At 41.2% G+C, this 25848-nt stretch overlaps 1 protein-coding gene across 1 annotated transcript in view; it reads right to left on the bottom strand.

Annotated features, from left to right (window-relative positions):
* The window catches only part of LOC123751417 (baculoviral IAP repeat-containing protein 2-like), a 229286-nt gene that overhangs the window by 137367 nt on the left and 66071 nt on the right, over positions 1-25848 (bottom strand). Inside the window, exon 6 of the mRNA XM_069332187.1 lies at positions 17783-17825. Within this exon, the coding sequence (XP_069188288.1) occupies positions 17783-17825 (43 nt within the window). The remainder of the gene's footprint in view (positions 1-17782; positions 17826-25848) is intronic.

Below are 25848 nucleotides of genomic sequence, written 5' to 3'. Positions count from 1 at the left end.
TCTAAATATCCCAATCATCCCAAATCCAATACCTGAGCCATATTTTGGAGTTAAATTCTGGCTCTCTGCACCTATTCGCAGTTTGAAATTCCCATTTTTTATATCTAAAATATGCCAATTACTGAAAGCGGCTGTGGGGTCACATTTTGCCCAAACCCTCTGCAGTTTTCTAAATATCCCAATCATCCCAAATCCGATACCTGAGCCATATTTTGGAGCCCAGTTCTGGCTCTCTGCACGTATTCGCTGTTTGAAATTCCTACTTTTTATATCTAAAATATACCAATTACTGAAAGCGGCTGTGGGGTCACATTTTGCCCAAACCCTCTGCAGTTTTTTGAATATCCCAATCATCCCAAATCCGATACCCGAGCCATATTTTGGAGCCCAATTCTGGCTCTCTGCACGTATTCGCTGTTTGAAATTCCGACTTTTTATACCTAAAATATGCCAATTACTGAAAGCGGCGGTGTGTCACATTTTGTCCAAACGCCCCTGCAGTTTTCAAAATATCCCAAACATCCCAAATCCAATACCTGAGCAATATTTTGGGAGCCAAATTCTGGCTCTCTGCACCTATTCGCAGTTTGAAATTCCGACTTTTTATACCGAAAATATGCCAATTACTGAAAGCGGCGGAGGGTCACATTTTGTCCAAACGCCCCTGCAGTTTTCAAAATATCCAAAACATTTCAAATCCAATACCTGAACCATATTTTGGAGTTAAATTCTGGCTCTCTGAATGTATTTGCAGTTTAAAATTCCTATTTTTTACACCGAAATATGCCAATTACTGAAAGCGGCGGTGGGTCACATTTTGCCCAAACCCCCCTGCGGTTTTCAAAATATCCCAAACATCCCAAATCCGATACCTGAGCCATATCTTGGAGCCAAATTCTGGCTCTCTGCACGTATTCGCAGTTTGAAATTCCGACTTTTTATGCCGAAAATATGCCAATTACTGAAATCGGCGGTGGGTCACATTTTGTCCAAACGCCCCTGCAGTTTTCAAAATATCCCAAACATCCTAAATCCAATACCTGAGCCATATTTTGGGAGCCAAATTCTGGCTTTCTGTACCTATTCGCAGTTTGAAATTCCGACTTTTTATACCGAAAATATGCCAATTACTGAAAGCGTCGGTGGGTCACATTTTGTCCAAACTCCTCTGCAGTTTTCTAAATATCCCAATCATCCCAAATCCGATACCTGAGCCATATTTTGTACCCCAATTCTGGCTCTCTGCTCGTATTCGCTGTTTGAAATTCCGACTTTTTATACCGAAAATATGCCAATTACTGAAAGCGGCGGTGGGTCACATTTTGTCCAAACGCCCCTGCAGTTTTCAAAATATCCAAAACATTTCAAATCCAATACCTGAACCATATTTTGGAGTTAAATTCTGGCTCTCTACATGTATTTGCAGTTTAAAATTCCGATTTTTTATACCGAAATACGCCAATTACTGAAAGCGGCGGTGGGTCACATTTTGTCCAAACGCCCTGCAGTTTTCAAAATATCCCAAACATCACAAATCCAATACCTGAGCCATATTTTGGGAGCCAAATTCTGGCTTTCTGCACCTATTCGCAGTTTGAAATTCCTACTTTTTATACCGAAAATATGCAATTACTGAAAGCCGCGGTGAGTCACATTTTGTCCAAACGGTCCTGCAGTTTTCAAAATATCCCAAACATCCCAAATCCGATACCTGAGCCATATTTTGGGAGCCAAATTCTGGCTCTCTTCACCTATTCGCAGTTTGAAATTCCGACTTTTTATACCGAAATACGCCAATTACTGAAAGCGGCGGTGGGTCACATTTTGTCTAAACGCCCCTGCAGTTTTCAAAATATCCCAAACATTTCAAATCCAATACCTGAGCCATATTTTGGAGTTAAATTCTGGCTCTCTGCGTGTATTTGCAGTTTAAAATTCCGACTTTTTATATCGAAAATATGCCAATTACTGAAAGCGGCGGTGGGTCACATTTTGCCCAAACCCCCCTGCAGTTTTCAAAAATCCCAAACATCCCAAATCCGATACCTGAGCCATATCTTGGAGCCAGATTCTGGCTCTCTGCACGTATTCGCAGTTTGATATTCCGACTTTTTGTATCGAAAATATGCCAATTACTGAAAGCGGCGGTGGGTCACATTTTGCCCAAACCCCCCTGCAGTTTTCAAAAATCCCAAACATCTCAAATCCGATACCTGAGCCATATTTTGGAGCCCAATTCTGGCTCTCTGCACGTATTCGCTGTTTGAAATTCCGACTTTTTATACCGAAAATATGCCAGTTACTGAAAGCAGCGGTGGGTAACATTTTGTCCAAACGCCCCTGCAGTTTTCAAAATATCCCAAACATCCCAAATCCAATACCTGAGCCATATTTTGGGAGCCAAATTCTGGCTTTCTGCACCTATTCGCAGTTTAAAATTCCGACTTTTTATATCGAAAATATGCCAATTACTGAAAGCGGCGGTGGGTCACATTTTGCCCAAGCCCCCCTGCAGTTTTCAAAATATTCCAAACATCCCAAATCCGATACCTGAGCCATATTTTGGGAGCTAAATTCTGGCTCTCTTCACCTATTCGCAGCTTGAAATTCCTACTTTTTATACCGACAATATGCCAATTACTGAATGCGGCGATGGGTCACATTTTGCCCAAACCCCCCTGCAGTTTTCAAAATATCCAAAACATCCCAAATCCGATACCTGAGCCATTTTTGGGGAGCCAAGTTCTGGCTCTCTGCACGTAATCGCAGTTTGAAATTCCGAGTTTTTATACCGAAAATATGCCAATTACTTAAAGCGGCGGTGTGTCACATTTTGTCCAAACGCCCCTGCAGTTTTAAAAATATCCCAAACATCCCAAATACAATACCTGAGCCATATTTTGGAAGCCAAATTCTGGCTTTCTGCACCTATTCGCAGTTTGAAATTCCGACTTTTTATACCGAAAATTGGCCAATTACTGAGAGCGGCGGTGGGTCACATTTTGTCCATACGCTCCTGCAGTTTTCAAAATATCACAAACATCCCAAATCCGATACCTGACCAATATTTTGGAGCTAAATTCTGGCTCTGCACCTATTCGCAGTTTGAAATTCCGACTTTTTATACCGAAAATATGCCAATTACTGAAAGCGGCGGTGAGTCACATTTTGTCCAAACGGTCCTGCAGTTTTCAAAATATCCCAAACATCCCAAATCCGATACCTGACCCATATTTTGGAGCCAAATTCTTTCTCTCTGCACCTATTCGCAGTTTGAAATTCCCATTTTTTATATCTAAAATATGCCAATTACTGAAAGCGGCTGTGGGGTCACATTTTGCCCAAACCCTCTGCAGTTTTCTAAATATCCCAATCATCCCAAATACGATACCTGAGCCATATTTTGGAGCCCAATTCTGGCTCTCTGCACGTATTCGCTGTTTGAAATTCCGACTTTTTATACCGAAAATATGCCAATTACTGATAGCGGCGGTGGGTCACATTTTGCCCAAACCCCCCTGCAGTTTTCTAAATATCCCAATCATCCCAAATCCAATACCTGAGCCATATCTTGGAGCCAAATTCTGGCTTTCTGTACCTATTCGCAGTTTGAAATTCCGACTTTTTATACCGAAAATATGCCAATTACTGAAAGCGGCGGTGGGTCACATTTTGTCCAAACGCTCCTGCAGTTTTCAAAATATCCCAAACATCCCAAATCTGATACCTGACCCATATTTTGGAGCCAAATTCTGGCTCTCTGCACCTATTCGCAGTTTGAAATTCCGACTTTTTATATCTAAAATATGCCAATAACTGAAAGCGGCTGTGGGGTCACATTTTGCCCAAACCCCCCTGCAGTTTTCTAAATATCCCAATCATCCCAAATACGATACCTGAGCCATATTTTGGAGCCCAATTCTGGCTCTCTGCACGTATTCGCTGTTTGAAATTCCGACTTTTTATACCGAAATTATGCCAATTACTGAAAACGGCGGTGTGTCGCATTTTGTCCAAACGCCCCTGCAGTTTTCAAAATATCCCAAACATTTCAAATCCAATACCTGAGCCATATTTTGGAGTTAAATTCTGGCTCTCTGCATGTATTTGCAGTTTAAAATTCCGACTTTTTATATCGAAAATATGCCAATTACTGAAAGCGGCGGTGGGTCACATTTTGCCCAAACCCCCCTGCAGTTTTCAAAAATCCCAAACATCTCAAATCCGATACCTGAGCCATATTTTGGAGCCCAATTCTGGCTCTCTGCACGTATTCGCTTTTTGAAATTCCGACTTTTTATACCGAAAATATGCCAGTTACTGAAAGCAGCGGTGGGTAACATTTTGTCCAAACGCCCCTGCAGTTTTCAAAATATCCCAAACATCCCAAATCCAATACCTGAGCCATATTTTGGGAGCCAAATTCTGGCTTTCTGCACCTATTCGCAGTTTAAAATTCCGACTTTTTATATCGAAAATATGCCAATTACTGAAAGCGGCGGTGGGTCACATTTTGCCCAAGCCCCCCTGCAGTTTTCAAAATATTCCAAACATCCCAAATCCGATACCTGAGCCATATTTTGGGAGCTAAATTTTGGCTCTCTTCACCTATTCGCAGTTTGAAATTCCTACTTTTTATACCGACAATATGCCAATTACTGAAAGCGGCGATGGGTCACATTTTGCCCAAACCCCCCTGCAGTTTTCAAAATATCCAAAACATCCCAAATCCGATACCTGAGCCATTTTTGGGGAGCCAAGTTCTGGCTCTCTGCACGTAATCGCAGTTTGAAATTCCGAGTTTTTATACCGAAAATATGCCAATTACTTAAAGCGGCGGTGTGTCACATTTTGTCCAAACCCCCCTGCAGTTTTCTAAATATCCCAATCATCCCAAATCCAATACCTGAGCCATATCTTGGAGCCAAATTCTGGCTTTCTGCACCTATTCGCAGTTTGAAATTCCGACTTTTTATACCGAAAATATGCCAATTACTGAAAGCGGCGGTGGGTCACATTTTGTCCAAACGCTCCTGCAGTTTTCAAAATATCCCAAACATCCCAAATCTGATACCTGACCCATATTTTGGAGCCAAATTCTGGCTCTCTGCACCTATTCGCAGTTTGAAATTCCGACTTTTTATATCTAAAATATGCCAATTACTGAAAGCGGCTGTGGGGTCACATTTTGCCCAAACCCCCCTGCAGTTTTCTAAATATCCCAATCATCCCAAATACGATACCTGAGCCATATTTTGGAGCCCAATTCTGGCTCTCTGCACGTATTCGCTGTTTGAAATTCCGACTTTTTATACCGAAATTATGCCAATTACTGAAACCGGCGGTGTGTCGCATTTTGTCCAAACGCCCCTGCAGTTTTCAAAATATCCCAAACATTTCAAATCCAATACCTGAGCCATATTTTGGAGTTAAATTCTGGCTCTCTGCATGTATTTGCAGTTTAAAATTCCGACTTTTTATATCGAAAATATGCCAATTACTGAAAGCGGCGGTGGGTCACATTTTGCCCAAGCCCCCCTGCAAATTTCAAAATATCCCAAACATCCCAAATCCGATACCTGACCCATATTTTGGGCGCCAAATTCTGGCTCTCTTCATCTATTCGCAGTTTGAAATTCCGACTTTTTATACCGAAAATATGCCAATTACTGAAAGCGGCGGTGGGTCACATTTTGTCCAAACGCCCCTGCAGTTTTCAAAATATCCCAAACATCCCAAATCCAATACCTGAGCCATATTTTTGTAGCCAAATTCTGGCTTTCTGCACCTATTCGCAGTTTGAAATTCCGACTTTTTATACCGAAAATATGCCAATTACTGAAAGCGGCGGTGTGTCACTTTTTGTCCAAACGCCCCTGCAGTTTTCAAAATATCCCAAACATCCCAAATCCGATACCTGACCCATATTTTGGAGCCAAATTCTGGTTCTCTGCACCTATTCGCAGTTTGAAATTCCGACTTTTTATATCTAAAATATGCCAATTACTGAAAGCGGCTGTAGGGTCACATTTTGCCCAAACCCCCCTGCAGTTTTCTAAATATCCCAATCATCCCAAATCCGATACCTGAGCCATATTTTGGAGCCCAATTCTGGCTCTCTGCACGTATTCGCTGTTTGAAATTCCGACTTTTTATACCGAAAATATGCCAATTACTGAAAGCGGCGGTGGGTCACATTTTGTCCAAACGCCCCTGCAGTTTTCAAAATATCCCAAACATCCCAAATCCAATACCTGAGCCATATTTTGGGAGCCAAATTCTGGCTCTCTGCACCTATTCGCAGTTTGAAATTCCGACTTTTTATACCGAAAAATGCCAATTACTGAAAGCAGCGGTGGGTCACATTTTGTCCAAACGCCCCTGCAGTTTTCAAAATATCCCAAACATTTCAAATCCAATACCTGAGCCATATTTTGGAGTTAAATTCTGGCTCTCTGCATGTATTTGCAGTTTAAAATTCCGACTTTTTATATCGAAAATATGCCAATTACTGAAAGCGGCGGTGGGTCACATTTTGTCCAAGCCCCCCTGCAGTTTTCAAAATATCCCAAACATCCCAAATCCGATACCTGAGCCATATTTTGGGCGCCAAATTCTGGCTCTCTTCACCTATTCGCAGTTTGAAATTCCGACTTTTTATACCGAAAATATGCCAATTACTTAAAGCGGCGGTGGGTCACATTTTGTCCAAACGCCCCTGCAGTTTTCAAAATATTCCAAACATCCCAAATCCAATACCTGAGCCATATTTTGGAAGCCAAATTCTGGCTTTCTGCACCTATTCGCAGTTTGAAATTCCGACTTTTTATATCTAAAATATGCCAATTACTGAAAGCGGCTGTGGGGTCACATTTTGCCCAAACCCCTCTGCAGTTTTCTAAATATCCCAATCATCCCAAATCCGATACCTGAGCCATATTTTGGAGCCCAATTCTGGCTCTCTGCAGGTATTCGCTGTTTGAAATTCCGACTTTTTATACTGAAAATATGCCAGTTACTGAAAGCGGCGGTGGGTCAAATTTTGCCCAAGCCCCCTTGCAGTTTTCAAAATATCCCAAACATCCCAAATCCGATACCTGAGCCATATTTTGGGAGCTAAATTCTGGCTCTCTTCACCTATTCGCAGTTTGAAATTCCGACTTTTTATACCGAAAATATGCCAATTAATGAAAGCGGCGGTGGGTCACATTTTGCCCAAACCCCCCTGCAGTTTTCAAAATATCCCAAACATCCCAAATCCGATACCTGAGCCATATCTTGGAGCCAAATTCTGGCTCTCTGCACGTATTCGCAGTTTGAAATTCCGACTTTTTATACCGAAAATATGCCAGTTACTGAAAGCAGCCGTGGGTAACATTTTGTCCAAATGCCCCTGCAGTTTTCAAAATATCCCAAACATCCCAAATCCAATACCTGAGCCATATTTTGGAAGCCAAATTCTCGCTTTCTGCACCTATTCGAAGTTTAAAATTCCGACTTTTTATATCGAAAATATGCCAATTACTGAGAGCGGCGGTGGGTCACATTTTGCCCAAACCCCCCTGCAGTTTTCAAAATATCCCAAACATCCCAAATCCGATACCTGAGCCATATTTTGGGAGCCAAATTCTGGCTCTCTTCACCTATTCGCAGTTTCAAATTCCTACTTTTTATACCAAAAATATGCCAATTACTGAAAGCGGCGGTGTGTCACATTTTCTCCAAACGCCCCTGCAGTTTTCAAAATATTCCAAACATTTCAAATCCAATACCTGAGCCATATTTTGGAGTTAAATTCTGGCTCTCTGCATGTATTTGCAGTTTAAAATTCCGACTTTTTATATCGAATATATGCTAATTACTGAAAGCGGCGGTGGGTCACATTTTGCCCAAACCCCCCTGCAGTTTTCAAAATATCCCAAACATCCCAAATCCGATACCCGAGCCATATTTTGGGAGCCAAATTTTGGCTTTCTGCACCTATTCGCAGTTTAAAATTCCGAATTTTTATACCGAAAATATGCTAATTACTGAAAGCGGCGGTGGGTCACATTTTGTCCAAACGCCCCTGCAGTTTTCAAAATATCCCAAACATCCCAAATCCAAAACCCGAGCCATATTTTGGGAGCCAAATTCTGGCTTTCTGCACCTATTCGCAATTTGAAATTCCGACTTTTTATACTGAAAATATGCCAATTACTGAAAGCGGCGGTGGGTCACATTTTGTCCAAACGCTCCTGCAGTTTTCAAAATATCCCAAACATCCCAAATCCGATACCTGACCCATATTTTGGAATCCAAATTCTGGCTCTCTGCACCTATTCGCAGTGTGAAATTCCGACTTTTTATATCTAAAATATGCCAATTACTGAAAGCGGCTGTTGGGTCACATTTTGCCCAAACCCCCCTGCAGTTTTCTAAATATCCCAATCATCCCAAATCCGATACCTGAGCCATATTTTGGAGCCCAATTCTGGCTCTCTGCACGTATTCGCTGTTTGAAATTCCGACTTTTTATACAGAAAATATGCCAATTACTGAAAGCGGCGGTGTGTCACATTTTGTCCAAACGCCCCTGCAGTTTTCAAAATATCCCAAACATTTCAAATCCAATACCTGAGCCATATTTTGGAGTTAAATTCTGGCTCTCTGCATGTATTTGCAGTTTAAAATTCCGACTTTTTATATCGAAAATATGCCAATTACTGAAAGCGGCGGTGGGTCAAATTTTGCCCAAGCCCCCCTGTAGTTTTCAAAATATCCCAAACATCCCAAATCCGATACCTGAGCCATATTTTGGGAGCCAAATTCTGGCTCTCTTCACCTATTCGCAGTTTGAAATTCCGACTTTTTATACCGAAAATATGCCAATTACTGAAAGCGGCGGTGGGTCACATTTTGCCCAAACCCCCCTGCGGTTTTCAAAATATCCCAAACATCCCAAATCCGATACCTGAGCCATATCTTGGAGCCAAATTCTGGCTCTCTGCACGTATTCGCAGTTTGAAATTCCGACTTTTTATGCCGAAAATATGCCAATTACTGAAATCGGCGGTGGGTCACATTTTGTCCAAACGCCCCTGCAGTTTTCAAAATATCCCAAACATCCTAAATCCAATACCTGAGCCATATTTTGGGAGCCAAATTCTGGCTTTCTGTACCTATTCGCAGTTTTAAATTCCGACTTTTTATACCGAAAATATGCCAATTACTGAAAGCGTCGGTGGGTCACATTTTGTCCAAACTCCTCTGCAGTTTTCTAAATATCCCAATCATCCCAAATCCGATACCTGAGCCATATTTTGTACCCCAATTCTGGCTCTCTGCTCGTATTCGCTGTTTGAAATTCCGACTTTTTATACCGAAAATATGCCAATTACTGAAAGCGGCGGTGTGTCACATTTTGTCCAAACGCCCCTGCAGTTTTCAAAATATCCCAAACATTTAAAATCCAATACCTGAGCCATATTTTGATGTTAAATTCTGGCTCTCTGCATGTATTTGCAGTTTAAAATTCCGACTTTTTATATCGAAAATATGCCAATTACTGAAAGCGGCGGTGGGTCAAATTTTGCCCAAGCCCCCCTGCAGTTTTCAAAATATCCCAAACATCCCAAATCCGATACCTGAGCCATATTTTGGGAGCCAAATTCTGGCTCTCTTCACCTATTCGCAGTTTGAAATTCCGACTTTTTATACCGAAAATATGCCAATTACTAAAAGCGGCGGTGGGTCACATTTTGCCCAAACCCCCCTGCAGTTTTCAAAATATCCCAAACATCCCAAATCCGATACCTGAGCCATATTTTGGGAGCCAAATTCTGGCTCTCTTCACCTATTCGCAGTTTGAAATTCCGACTTTTTATATCGAAAATATGCCAATTACTGAAAGCGGCGGTGGGTCACATTTTGCCCAAGCCCCCCTGCAAATTTCAAAATATCCCAAACATCCCAAATCCGATACCTGACCCATATTTTGGGCGCCAAATTCTGGCTCTCTTCATCTATTCGCAGTTTGAAATTCCGACTTTTTATACCGAAAATATGCCAATTACTGAAAGCGGCGGTGGGTCACATTTTGTCCAAACGCCCCTGCAGTTTTCAAAATATCCCAAACATCCCAAATCCAATACCTGAGCCATATTTTTGTAGCCAAATTCTGGCTTTCTGCACCTATTCGCAGTTTGAAATTCCGACTTTTTATACCGAAAATATGCCAATTACTGAAAGCGGCGGTGTGTCACTTTTTGTCCAAACGCCCCTGCAGTTTTCAAAATATCCCAAACATCCCAAATCCGATACCTGACCCATATTTTGGAGCCAAATTCTGGTTCTCTGCACCTATTCGCAGTTTGAAATTCCGACTTTTTATATCTAAAATATGCCAATTACTGAAAGCGGCTGTAGGGTCACATTTTGCCCAAACCCCCCTGCAGTTTTCTAAATATCCCAATCATCCCAAATCCGATACCTGAGCCATATTTTGGAGCCCAATTCTGGCTCTCTGCACGTATTCGCTGTTTGAAATTCCGACTTTTTATACCGAAAATATGCCAATTACTGAAAGCGGCGGTGGGTCACATTTTGTCCAAACGCCCCTGCAGTTTTCAAAATATCCCAAACATCCCAAATCCAATACCTGAGCCATATTTTGGGAGCCAAATTCTGGCTCTCTGCACCTATTCGCAGTTTGAAATTCCGACTTTTTATACCGAAAAATGCCAATTACTGAAAGCAGCGGTGGGTCACATTTTGTCCAAACGCCCCTGCAGTTTTCAAAATATCCCAAACATTTCAAATCCAATACCTGAGCCATATTTTGGAGTTAAATTCTGGCTCTCTGCATGTATTTGCAGTTTAAAATTCCGACTTTTTATATCGAAAATATGCCAATTACTGAAAGCGGCGGTGGGTCACATTTTGCCCAAGCCCCCCTGCAGTTTTCAAAATATCCCAAACATCCCAAATCCGATACCTGAGCCATATTTTGGGCGCCAAATTCTGGCTCTCTTCACCTATTCGCAGTTTGAAATTCCGACTTTTTATACCGAAAATATGCCAATTACTTAAAGCGGCGGTGGGTCACATTTTGTCCAAACGCCCCTGCAGTTTTCAAAATATTCCAAACATCCCAAATCCAATACCTGAGCCATATTTTGGAAGCCAAATTCTGGCTTTCTGCACCTATTCGCAGTTTGAAATTCCGACTTTTTATATCTAAAATATGCCAATTACTGAAAGCGGCTGTGGGGTCACATTTTGCCCAAACCCCTCTGCAGTTTTCTAAATATCCCAATCATCCCAAATCCGATACCTGAGCCATATTTTGGAGCCCAATTCTGGCTCTCTGCAGGTATTCGCTGTTTGAAATTCCGACTTTTTATACTGAAAATATGCCAGTTACTGAAAGCGGCGGTGGGTCAAATTTTGCCCAAGCCCCCTTGCAGTTTTCAAAATATCCCAAACATCCCAAATCCGATACCTGAGCCATATTTTGGGAGCTAAATTCTGGCTCTCTTCACCTATTCGCAGTTTGAAATTCCGACTTTTTATACCGAAAATATGCCAATTAATGAAAGCGGCGGTGGGTCACATTTTGCCCAAACCCCCCTGCAGTTTTCAAAATATCCCAAACATCCCAAATCCGATACCTGAGCCATATCTTGGAGCCAAATTCTGGCTCTCTGCACGTATTCGCAGTTTGAAATTCCGACTTTTTATACCGAAAATATGCCAGTTACTGAAAGCAGCCGTGGGTAACATTTTGTCCAAATGCCCCTGCAGTTTTCAAAATATCCCAAACATCCCAAATCCAATACCTGAGCCATATTTTGGAAGCCAAATTCTCGCTTTCTGCACCTATTCGAAGTTTAAAATTCCGACTTTTTATATCGAAAATATGCCAATTACTGAGAGCGGCGGTGGGTCACATTTTGCCCAAACCCCCCTGCAGTTTTCAAAATATCCCAAACATCCCAAATCCGAAACCTGAGCCATATTTTGGGAGCCAAATTCTGGCTCTCTTCACCTATTCGCAGTTTCAAATTCCTACTTTTTATACCAAAAATATGCCAATTACTGAAAGCGGCGGTGTGTCACATTTTCTCCAAACGCCCCTGCAGTTTTCAAAATATTCCAAACATTTCAAATCCAATACCTGAGCCATATTTTGGAGTTAAATTCTGGCTCTCTGCATGTATTTGCAGTTTAAAATTCCGACTTTTTATATCGAATATATGCTAATTACTGAAAGCGGCGGTGGGTCACATTTTGCCCAAACCCCCCTGCAGTTTTCAAAATATCCCAAACATCCCAAATCCGATACCTGAGCCATATTTTGGGAGCCAAATTTTGGCTTTCTGCACCTATTCGCAGTTTAAAATTCCGAATTTTTATACCGAAAATATGCTAATTACTGAAAGCGGCGGTGGGTCACATTTTGTCCAAACGCCCCTGCAGTTTTCAAAATATCCCAAACATCCCAAATCCAAAACCCGAGCCATATTTTGGGAGCCAAATTCTGGCTTTCTGCACCTATTCGCAATTTGAAATTCCGACTTTTTATACTGAAAATATGCCAATTACTGAAAGCGGCGGTGGGTCACATTTTGTCCAAACGCTCCTGCAGTTTTCAAAATATCCCAAACATCCCAAATCCGATACCTGACCCATATTTTGGAATCCAAATTCTGGCTCTCTGCACCTATTCGCAGTGTGAAATTCCGACTTTTTATATCTAAAATATGCCAATTACTGAAAGCGGCTGTTGGGTCACATTTTGCCCAAACCCCCCTGCAGTTTTCTAAATATCCCAATCATCCCAAATCCGATACCTGAGCCATATTTTGGAGCCCAATTCTGGCTCTCTGCACGTATTCGCTGTTTGAAATTCCGACTTTTTATACAGAAAATATGCCAATTACTGAAAGCGGCGGTGTGTCACATTTTGTCCAAACGCCCCTGCAGTTTTCAAAATATCCCAAACATTTCAAATCCAATACCTGAGCCATATTTTGGAGTTAAATTCTGGCTCTCTGCATGTATTTGCAGTTTAAAATTCCGACTTTTTATATCGAAAATATGCCAATTACTGAAAGCGGCGGTGGGTCAAATTTTGCCCAAGCCCCCCTGTAGTTTTCAAAATATCCCAAACATCCCAAATCCGATACCTGAGCCATATTTTGGGAGCCAAATTCTGGCTCTCTTCACCTATTCGCAGTTTGAAATTCCGACTTTTTATACCGAAAATATGCCAATTACTGAAAGCGGCGGTGGGTCACATTTTGCCCAAACCCCCCTGCGGTTTTCAAAATATCCCAAACATCCCAAATCCGATACCTGAGCCATATCTTGGAGCCAAATTCTGGCTCTCTGCACGTATTCGCAGTTTGAAATTCCGACTTTTTATGCCGAAAATATGCCAATTACTGAAATCGGCGGTGGGTCACATTTTGTCCAAACGCCCCTGCAGTTTTCAAAATATCCCAAACATCCTAAATCCAATACCTGAGCCATATTTTGGGAGCCAAATTCTGGCTTTCTGTACCTATTCGCAGTTTTAAATTCCGACTTTTTATACCGAAAATATGCCAATTACTGAAAGCGTCGGTGGGTCACATTTTGTCCAAACTCCTCTGCAGTTTTCTAAATATCCCAATCATCCCAAATCCGATACCTGAGCCATATTTTGTACCCCAATTCTGGCTCTCTGCTCGTATTCGCTGTTTGAAATTCCGACTTTTTATACCGAAAATATGCCAATTACTGAAAGCGGCGGTGTGTCACATTTTGTCCAAACGCCCCTGCAGTTTTCAAAATATCCCAAACATTTAAAATCCAATACCTGAGCCATATTTTGATGTTAAATTCTGGCTCTCTGCATGTATTTGCAGTTTAAAATTCCGACTTTTTATATCGAAAATATGCCAATTACTGAAAGCGGCGGTGGGTCAAATTTTGCCCAAGCCCCCCTGCAGTTTTCAAAATATCCCAAACATCCCAAATCCGATACCTGAGCCATATTTTGGGAGCCAAATTCTGGCTCTCTTCACCTATTCGCAGTTTGAAATTCCGACTTTTTATACCGAAAATATGCCAATTACTAAAAGCGGCGGTGGGTCACATTTTGCCCAAACCCCCCTGCAGTTTTCAAAATATCCCAAACATCCCAAATCCGATACCTGAGCCATATTTTGGGAGCCAAATTCTGGCTCTCTTCACCTATTCGCAGTTTGAAATTCCGACTTTTTATATCGAAAATATGCCAATTACTGAGAGCGGCGGTGGGTCACATTTTGCCCAAACCCCCCTGCAGTTTTCAAAATATCCCAAACATCCCAAATCCGATACAAGACCCATATTTTGGAGCCAATTTCTGCCTCTCTGCAACTATTCGCAGTTTGAAATTCCGACTTTTTATATCTAAAATATGCCAATTACTGAAAGCGGCTGTGGGGTCACATTTTGCCCAAACCCTCTGCAGTTTTCTAAATATCCCAATCATCCCAAATCCGATACCTGAGCCATATTTTGGGAGCCAAATTCTGGCTTTCTGCACCTATTCGCAGTTTGAAATTCCGACTTTTTATACCGAAAATATGCCAATTACTCAAAGCGGCAGTGGGTCACATTTTGTCCAAACGCTCCTGCAGTTTTCAAAATATCCCAAATCCGGTACCTGAGCCATATTTTGGAGCCCAATTCTGGCTCTCTGCACGTATTCGCTTTTTGAAATTCCTACTTTTAATACCGAAAATATGCCAATTACTGAAAGCGGCGGTGTGTCACATTTTGTTCAAACGCCCCTGCAGTTTTCAAAATATCCCAAACATTTCAAATCCAATACCTGAGCCATATTTTGGAGTTAAATTCTGGCTCTCTGCTTGTATTTGCAGTTTAAAATTTCGTCTTTTTATATCGAAAATATGCCAATTACTGAAAGCGGCGGTGGGTCACATTTTGCCCAAACCCCCCTGCAGTTTTCACTATATCCCAAACATCCCAAATCCAATACCTGAGCCATATCTTGTAGCCAAATTCTGGCTTTCTGCACCTATTCGCAGTTTGAAATTCCGACTTTTTATACCGAAAATATACCAATTACTGAAAGCGGCGGTGGGTCACATTTTGTCCAAACGCTCCTGCAGTTTTCAAAATATCCCAAACATCCCAAATCCGATACCTGACCCATATTTTGGAGCCAAATTCTGGCTCTCTGCACCTATTCGCAGTTTGAAATTCCGACTTTTTATATCAAAAATATGCCAATTACTGAAAGCGGCTGTGGGGTCACATTTTGCCCAAACCCCCCTGCAGTTTTCTAAATATCCCAATCATCCCAAATCCGATACCTGAGCCATATTTTGGAGCCCAATTCTGGCTCTCTGCACGTATTCGCTGTTTGAAATTCCGACTTTTTATACAGAAAATATGCCAATTACTGAAAGCGGCGGTGTGTCACATTTTGTTCAAACGCCCCTGCAGTTTTCAAAATATCCCAAACATTTCAAATCTAATACCTGAGCCATATTTTGGAGTTAAATTCTGGCTCTCTGCATGTATTTGCAGTTTAAAATTCCGACTTTTTATATCGAAAATATGCCAATTACTGAAAGCCGCGGTGGGTCACATTTTGTCCAAACCCCCCTGCAGTTTTCAAAATATCCCAAACATCCCAAGTCCAATACCTGAGCCATATTTTGGGAGCCAAATTCTGGCTCTCTGCACGTAATCGCAGTTTGAAATTCCGACTTTTTATATCGAAAATATGCCAATTACTGAAAGCGGCGGTGTGTCACATTTTGTCCAAACGCTCCTGCAGTTTTCGTCACAGTCACAGTTGGTGACTGTGACAGGCAAGAGCGTCTGCTAGTTCTTACTTGTGAAGAGGCCCGACCAGGGGAAACCTGGAGGCGAGAAAAAGCGATAGGCTGATTGAGAGATTGAGATTGGACAACCACAAACGAGGAATGAGGTACCACCAGTACCAGTACCGAGGAATGAGAAAGGTCTTCTGAAGGAGAAGGCATTCTCTTAGCATCTCGCTCTGGGGCAGCATCAGCCGACTCATTTTCCAGCAGACGTTTTCCTCTCTGGGACTTGCTGTCAACGTACATGGCGTCCCTGCTCGTGGAGGTGTCCATTAGGGAGGCTCCGGCCTCCCCCGGTGCTGTGAGCCCCTGGGTAGCTGCAGTGAGCACACACTGGCCCAAAACCCATCTGAATTCAAAGACGAGCTCCAGGCGAGGTGTGGAAAAAAAGTCCAGCCAGGAGCGTTCAAACTGCGCGCCAAGATGGCCGACCTTCGACCTACCTAATCTACCCGAGCTTGTTGGGTAGATTAGGTACACAGTGATTATTGAGTTTCATATTTATTTAGTCCTGAATACAGCAGTGTCGTAGACGTTGAGACGGAGCTTGGAGCAGAGCAGAGAGCTGAGTGTGGCCGGAGTCGCGGAGCTCTATGTGGGAGAGCGTGGCAGCTGGATGCGGTCCTAGTCTGCTGCCTGTTCTGTTTCGAAGCTGTAGCGTCTTGGAGACGATTAGAACTGCCTACTCTGAGTGCTACATTCTTGACTCGAAATTGTACTGTTCGCTATTCTCAAATCGCTGGCTTATGTACGGTGACTACACTTCACAATAAGATAGGAAGGTGGAAAAACCGTTACCTGTAAATACCGATAGGATTGTAGCTTGTGTAGTTAGTGCTAATTAGTTATGCTATTATGATAATGAGATAATGGAGCGAGTATAAGATTTACTCGCTACACCATCATTTGATTTGGATTAAACATTCAAGGTTAAATGTTCGCCCTTGATCACCTAGCAGCAATTGAGGATACAGATGTAAGCTGATTGGAGAGTCGCGTTCTGAGTGTAAACTAGTAGAACGTAAGTCAAGAAACTGCAGATGGCCTATTGTCCTGCACGTGGCACCTATTTATATCCACCCACACATTCATATACGTCTAACCTAAGCTTCAAACAATCAAAGATTCCTATGCCTATTATGATCCAGCAGTGATCCACAATAGACTTGAGAATGGTCCAGGACGGACCGAAACGTCGTAGTCCCTTCACCTTCTAGTGTGTGGTCTGGTCAACATACTTCAGCCACGTTATTGTGACTCGTCGTCTGCACATAATCCAGTAATTTGTTCCACAATTCCACAACCCAGTTACCAAACCATTATTTACCCAGGTATTTCCTAAATCTAAACTTATCTTCATTTAAAGCCTTATCAATAACTCCCTTGTTATGCCCATTCATCCACTTGTACACTTCAATCATGTCACGTTAAGGTTTTTCCAACATCTCTTCATACGGAAGCTTTCTAATTTGCGGGATTAACTTTGTCATCCTAACTGACGTGTTCTAGTGAATTATGTCCATTCTTTAGCATGGCGATCAAAACTGAACTGAGTAATATAAATGGGGCCTAAAAACAATACGTTACTAAACCGAGCCGACTTATTGCTAACTCTTCTATAAATAAATCTATGGGAAAGAAAAGCTCTCAGCCTGCTAACAAGAGTGTACTAATCCACAAGGGCCGGGACGAGGATTCGAACCTGCGTCCGAGAGCATCCCAGACGCTGCCGTAATCGACTGAGCTACGACATGGTCAAAAGGAGTTGAAACCAAAGTTCTACTGAACTTACTGGATCCTGCAGCCTCTCCGAGGCACAAACCAGTGTAAGTGTAACAAGAATGTGAAGTTGACTGCGCCCATCTAGTTCCACCCGCTCCTCCCCAGAACTAGTTGTTAAATAAGCACTTTACCTTGACTCCTCTGATCCAACACTTGTCCACACGTGCCACACTCCTGAAAAAATATTTTTTACATATATTAAGGGCAAGTATAAGTAAGTAATTATCAAAAGAATGCACCAAACCGGGAAGGCTATGTAGCCCCAGGGTAAGTATAAACAGTTCATTTCAAATACAATCGAGTAGCAAAATATAATTATGAATTTCAAGAACACTGGAACCAATCACTGGAAAAGGTGTAATTGCAATGGAGATTAATTACAGATTGTAACAACAATAGCGAGTAGGCAAGACTGTTAAGACTGCAATAGCCTAACGGAATACGTTTTTGTCTTGGACTCATGAGGCTATGGTTAAACATCAATGTTCTTTTAAAGTTACATAGAAACACATTACCTTATTAGGGTCTTCCACTAAAACAAACCTTTAGCTAACCTTAGTTAAAAGTACTGTGTATTATTAATTTATTTAGCTGTCTATTGGCCTAAATTATATAAATAACATGTTTAAAACCTCTTAAGTACAGTATATGGTCCATGAGCACTAAACCAACGTTAGAAGCCTAGTGATTACATAGTTAAAAATGACCATTTACAGGTGAATTCATTTTACATCGCAGAGTAAACAAGATGCAAACAATTAACATCTTCCATCTATTAGATAAACAATTATCTAGTCGTCCCTTCACTTTCTAGCGTGTGGTTTGGTCAACATATTTCAGCCCCCGTTATTGTGACTCCTCGTCTGCAATTATCTTCCTCATTTATCTGCACAATTGTTATCCTGATATGACCACTCCATCGCCCTAGTCGTTAACACTAAACAATCTAGGGCGACTTGTTGCTAAACATTATATGCCACCTTTACCTTAGCTACAAGACACCGTGTACATATTAAACTACCTTTAATTTCATAATGCAGCAGTTTGCGCGCTCAAAATACAGATAGACAAACTCCTCATGAACCGTAGGGGAACCTTTGACAAGCCGCCGGCTTCCTGTTGCCGTAGAGGGCACTATGGACAAATGGTGGCCCTCTGGTAAATTTAAGTCAATATTACCTAGGAGTTATGATGTACCAGCCATTAAACATCTGGGACTCACAGTTAATATGAAAACAATCCTTAAGAATAGTTAAACGAATCATTGACTTAAACGAACAACATTGAATATTCAACTGTACGAGTCTCTGTTGTGGCTCCATCTGGCCTACTGTGTCCTAATATGGAAACTTCACTTCAAAAACACATCAATGATTTTCCGCTTTGTATAAAGTTCAAGACAGCAACAACAATCATGCCAGAACTTGTTCAACTGTCACTACCACAAATCTTCGAAGGATTAACACTATAAATGTTTAAATTGTTATAGATTTTGATAGATTAGCCTATAAATTTTCCTAGAAATTACCTACTTAATATTATCTGTTAGATTAAGGACCTGCCCGAAGTGCTAAGCGTACTAGTAGCTTTACAAGAATGTAAACACATAGTTCTATGTACTCCTTGTCACCTGTCCTCTTAAAAATAGCGTCGCTTTTGGCCGTTTACCCGTATGGCCGAATATGGACGTAATTTGAAAATGAAAAAAAAATGAAAATAAATTTGGGATTTTTTTTTTTCAACAACAATAAGTTAAGGGTCCTCTGATAGGTTAGGTGGGCAGGAAATTCTCAGTTTCAAAACGTTATGAAAAATGTTAATGGAAAGAATCCTCTTCTAAGCTTGCCGAGTAAGCCGGACTACTCAAACAGAAAACGGAACAGTGCGTCACTTTTGTGAGTAGATTCCATCTCAAATTACGTCCAAATTTGGCCATAGTGCCGCGCATACCAGCCAAAAGTGACGTTAGTTTTAAGAGGACGGGTTGATCAGAAACCCAATATAACTTGTAGTTATATAAATAAATAAATAAATAACAGCCGAGGCCTTTGTAATACTGACCCAGTTGGAGGTCATTTATACTAACAGAGAGTTAGTATAAATGGAATCAAGTCAGAGTGGAAATATGTTGTAAGTGGAGTGCCTCAAGGCTCTGTCCTGGGACCTCTGTTGTTTATAATATATATAAATGATTTAGATTCAGGTTTGAGTAGCAACATTTGCAAATTTGCCGATGATACGAAAATCGGTAGGGAAATTAATTCGGAGGAGGACTCACTATCACTTCAAGTTGATCTAGATAGGGTTTTGAAATGGTCAAAGGATTGGCAGATGCAGTTTAATGCTGATAAATGTAAAGTTCTGAGGTTAGGTAAGGATGATAGAGTTACAAGATACGAGCTAGATGGTGTTGTGATTGCGAAGTCGGATTGCGAAAGGGATCTGGGAGTTATGATTAGTAAGAATTTAAAACAAAAGGATCAATGCATAAATGTTCGTAATAAGGCAAATCGGACACTTGGATTTATTAATCGCAGCGTTAGTAACAAGACACCTGGTGTGGTTCTTCAGCTATATCTTGCTCTAGTTAGGCCCCATTTAGATTATGCAGTTCAGTTTTGGTCGCCATATTATAGAATGGATATAAATTCACTTGAACGTGTCCAGCGTAGGATGACTAAGTTAATTCCCCAAATTAGAAATCTTTCAGAAATCTTTCAAAGCTGATTTTAATAGCCTAAGAAATTTTTTGGGTCAAATTGATTGGAAAGGCTTGGGTATGGGGTGTGGGCCGGTCTTGGAGCGAGACATGAACCCAGCGATAGGTGACTTAAATGGGGATTTCGATGTGGATTCAATATATAACTTATTTAAGAATATTCTAAACAAAGCACAGGAACGTAGTATACCATACAAATTGAATAGATCGTATACTAATGACCCAAAGTGGATAACAAAGAATTTGAAGAACCTTATAGGTAAAAAGAGAGCTTGGTACAAAAGGATTAAAAATGGGGAGGTCACTTTAGAACAGGAATTCGTACAACTGGTTAGAAATGTTAAAAAAGAGATAAGGAAAGCAAAAAGAAACTATGAAGTTCGCATAGCAGGGCAAGCAAAGACAAATCCTAAAGGGTTTTTTCAGTTATATCGTACTAAGACTAGGGAAAGGATAGGTCCATTAAAAACTGAGACAGGTCAAATAACAGATAGTGATGAAGAGATGAGTAGTATTTTTAATAAATATTTTGTATCTGTATTTACTAAAGAGGAACTTAACAATATGCCTTCAGCCGAACAAGTCTATGTGGGTGGGGACGAGGACAGGTTGACGAGTTTAGCAGTTACCAGGGAGGATGTTCTTAAACAAATAGTAAAACTCAAACCAAACAAATCCCCAGGGCCGGATGAAGTGTTTGCTAGGGTGCTTAAAGAATGCAAAGAGGAGCTTTGTGACCCACTGTCAACCATATTTAATAAATCAATAGAGTCAGGCAGAGTGCCAGAGTTTTGGAAAGTTGCTAATGTGATACCAGTTTTTAAGAAAGGAGATAGATCACTTGCGTCTAACTATCGACCAATTAGCCTAACGTCTATTGTGGGAAAGTTACTCGAATCTATAATAGCAAATAAAATTCGTCTTCATCTTGAAAAACATAAATTAATAATTGAGTCGCAACATGGTTTTATAAATGGCCGTTCATGTTTAACAAATTTGTTATCTTTTTATTCTAGCATTGTTGAGGCAGTTGATAGTGGTAAGGATTGCGATGTTGTATACCTTGACTTTAGCAAAGCTTTTGATACAGTGCCACATGAAAGACTGATTAAAAAAATAGAGTCTCATGGTATTGGGGGTGCTATATTAAGCTGGATTAGGGCATGGCTATACCAAAGGAAACAGAGAGTTAGTATAAATGGAATCAAGTCAGAGTGGGAAAATGTTGTAAGTGGAGTGCCTCAAGGCTCTGTCCTGGGACCTCTGTTGTTTATAATATATATAAATGATTTAGATTCAGGTCTGAGTAGCAACATTTGCAAATTTGCCGATGATACGAAAATCGGTAGGGAAATTAATTCGGAGGAGGACTCACTATCACTTCAAGTTGATCTAGATAGGGTTTTGAAATGGTCAAAGGATTGGCAGATGCAGTTTAATGCTGATAAATGTAAAGTTCTGAGGTTAGGTAATGATGATAGAGTTACAAGATACGAGCTAGATGGTGTTGTGATTGCGAAGTCGGATTGCGAAAGGGATCTGGGAGTTATGATTAGTAAGAATTTAAAACAAAAGGATCAATGCATAAATGTTCGTAATAAGGCAAATCGGACACTTGGATTTATTAATCGCAGCGTTAGTAACAAGACACCTGGTGTGGTTCTCAAGCTATATCTTGCTCTAGTTAGGCCCCATTTAGATTATGCAGTTCAGTTTTGGTCGCCATATTATAGAATGGATATAAATTCACTTGAACGTGTCCAGCGTAGGATGACTAAGTTAATTCCCCAAATTAGAAATCTTTCATATGAAGAAAGATTAACAAAGCTTAAGTTGCATTCACTGGAAAGGCGAAGAGTTAGGGGCGACATGATAGAGGTTTACAAGTGGGTGAATGGACATAACAAGGGGGATATTAATAGGGTATTAAAAGTATCAACACAGGACAGAACACGAAACAATGGGTATAAATTGGATAAGTTTAGATTTAGGAAAGACTTGGGTAAATACTGGTTCAGTAACAGGGTTGTAGATTTGTGGAACCAATTGCCGCGTAACGTGGTGGAGGTGGGGTCCCTCGATTGTTTCAAGCGCGGGTTGGACAAGTATATGAGTGGGATTGGGTGGTTATAGAATAGGAGCTGCCTCGTATGGGCCAATAGGCCTTCTGCAGTTACCTTTGTTCTTATGTTCTTATGTTCATATGAAGAAAGATTAACAAAGCTTAAGTTGCATTCACTGGAAAGGCGAAGAGTTAGGGGTGACATGATAGAGGTTTACAAGTGGATGAATGGACATAACCGGGGGGATATTAATAGGGTATTAAAAGTATCAACACAGGACAGAACACGAAACAATGGGTATAAATTGGATAAGTTTAGATTTAGGAAAGACTTGGGTAAATACTGGTTCAGTAACAGGGTTGTTGATTTGTGGAACCAATTGCCGCGTAACATTGTGGAGGTGGGGTCCCTCGATTGTTTCAAGCACGGGTTGGACAAGTATATGAGTGGGATTGGGTGGTTATAGAATAGGAGCTGCCTCGTATGGGCCAACAGGCCTTCTGCAGTTGCCTTTGTTCTTATGTTCTTATTAAGAACATAAGAACATCCACTTATTAAGAACATAAGAACATAAGAACAAAGGTAACTGCAGAAGGCCTATTGGCCCATACGAGGCAGCTCCTATTCTATAACCACCCAATCCCACTCATATACTTGTCCAACCCGTGCTTGAAACAATCGAGGGACCCCACCTCCACAATGTTACCCGGCAATTGGTTCCACAAATCAACAACCCTGTTACTGAACCAGTATTTACCCAAGTCTTTCCTAAATCTAAACTTATCCAATTTATACCCATTGTTTCGTGTTCTGTCCTGTGTTGATACTTTTAATACCCTATTAATATCCCCCCGGTTATGTCCATTCATCCACTTGTAAACCTCTATCATGTCACCCCTAACTCTTCGCCTTTCCAGTGAATGCAACTTAAGCTTTGTTAATCTTTCTTCATATGAAAGATTTCTAATTTGGGGAATTAACTTAGTCATCCTACGCTGGACACGTTCAAGTGAATTTATATCCATTCTATAATATGGCGACCAAAACTGAACTGCATAATCTAAATGGGGCCTAACTAGAGCAAGATATAGCTTGAGAACCACACCAGGTGTCTTGTTACTAACGCTGCGATAAATAAATCCAAGTGTCCGATTTGCCTTATTACGAACATTTATGCATTGATCCTTTTGTTTTAAATTCTTACTAATCATAACTCCCAGATCCCTTTCGCAATCCGACTTCGCAATCACAACACCATCTAGCTCGTATCTTGTAACTCTATCGTCATTACCTAACCTCAGAACTTTACATTTATCAGCATTAAACTGCATCTGCCAATCCTTTGACCATTTCAAAACCCTATCTAGATCAACTTGAAGTGATAGTAAGAACATAAGAAGAACATAAGAACAAATGTAACTGCAGAAGGCCTATTGGCCCATACGAGGCAGCTCCTATTCTATAACCACCCAATCCCACTCATATACTTGTCCAACCCGTGCTTGAAACAATCGAGGGACCCCACCTCCACAATGTTACGCGGCAATTGGTTCCACAAATCAACAACCCTGTTACTGAACCAGTATTTACCCAAGTCTTTCCTAAATCTAAACTTATCCAATTTATACCCATTGTTTCGTGTTCTGTCCTGTGTTGATACTTTTAATACCCTATTAATATCCCCCCGGTTATGTCCATTCATCCACTTGTAAACCTCTATCATGTCACCCCTAACTCTTCGCCTTTCCAGTGAATGCAACTTAAGCTTTGTTAATCTTTCTTCATATGAAAGATTTCTAATTTGGGGAATTAACTTAGTCATCCTACGCTGGACACGTTCAAGTGAATTTATATCCATTCTATAATATGGCGACCAAAACTGAACTGCATAATCTAAATGGGGCCTAACTAGAGCAAGATATAGCTTGAGAACCACACCAGGTGTCTTGTTACTAACGCTGCGATTAATAAATCCAAGTGTCCGATTTGCCTTATTACGAACATTTATGCATTGATCCTTTTGTTTTAAATTCTTACTAATCATAACTCCCAGATTCCTTTCGCAATCCGACTTCGCAATCACAACACCATCTAGCTCGTATCTTGTAACTCTATCATCATTACCTAACCTCAGAACTTTACATTTATCAGCATTAAACTGCATCTGCCAATCATTTGACCATTTCAAAACCCTATCTAGATCAACTTGAAGTGATAGTGAGTCCTCCTCCGAATTAATTTCCCTACCGATTTTCGTATCATCGGCAAATTTGCAAATGTTGCTACTGTGACGGTAACGCGTTGGTGTTCGGCTGTTTAAGGCTAGGGGTATGGCCTCGTCACATAGTTATAAAAAAAATAGAAAAACTGGAACTTCGTCTGTGGTAAGGTAAGGAGAAGACACACAAAACACAAGTAAAACTTTAACAATGAAATTTTAATTACGTTAAATAAATCAAAACATGAAAATAATGCACAAACAAATATGTATAATAAAATCAATGAATCAAAATAATAAGAATACTTAAATGACACAATGAAAAGTTACGTTAAGGCAAAATAATAAGAAGTGCAATACAAAAGTTAAGTGGGAGGTGCTGGAATATTGGCTTAAAGCCACCACCTCTCTCAGTACACGCTAACGTCTAGCTGGGAGGAGTGCTGGCTACGAAAGCACGGAACATTCTGAGGACTGATGTTGGGGCGACCCCAGACATCAGGTAGTATTGGGGGCGAGTGCAGGTGCAGCCAGACCGGCGACCAATCAGCGGAGCCGTAGCGATCAACGGGTAGTTTGGTGGTTGGAGTTCGAACAGGTGGCTGGATGCATACGTTTCTGCTCACCCTGGCAAGCCTTGCTGGTGCTGGTGGTGTTGTCGTTGTTGGACATTTCTTCCATAGTCTTTTTATATAATTGTGAAGACGTAATTTTGGAGGGAAGAGCAGGCTCAATCTCTTGAAGGAGATTATCGTCACAACTCTCCCCCGAAGCCTGCGGTTCTGGAAGAAGTACGTCGTTATTTGGTGGAGTAATGGATGGTGTCGCTTCTACTTCATAAACTCTGGAGAGGGCATCGGCTATGGTGTTGTCAGAACCCTTGATATAGCGGATCTCCAGGTTGAAGTCTTGTAAATACAGAGCCCATCGTAGAAGACGCTGGTTGGTGAATTGGGCTTGATGTAGGAAGCGGAGAGGGTTGTGGTCTGAGAAGATGGTGGTAGACCTGGCGCCTTGTAGGTACGGAGCGAAGTGTTGGAGGTTCAGGACGATGGATAGTAGCTCCTTTTCAATAGTGCTGTAGTTCCTCTGGTGTGGTTTCAGTTTGTAGCTGTAGTAGCTGACAGGTAGAACCTCCTCGCCTCGTTGTTGCATCAGGACACCACCAACGCCGGTACCACTGGCGTCGACATGAAG

Source organism: Procambarus clarkii, chromosome 27, assembly GCF_040958095.1.
Source record: "Procambarus clarkii isolate CNS0578487 chromosome 27, FALCON_Pclarkii_2.0, whole genome shotgun sequence".
NCBI classification, from domain to species: domain Eukaryota; kingdom Metazoa; phylum Arthropoda; class Malacostraca; order Decapoda; family Cambaridae; genus Procambarus; species Procambarus clarkii.
This window is presented reverse-complemented; position numbering and strand designations above follow the sequence as displayed.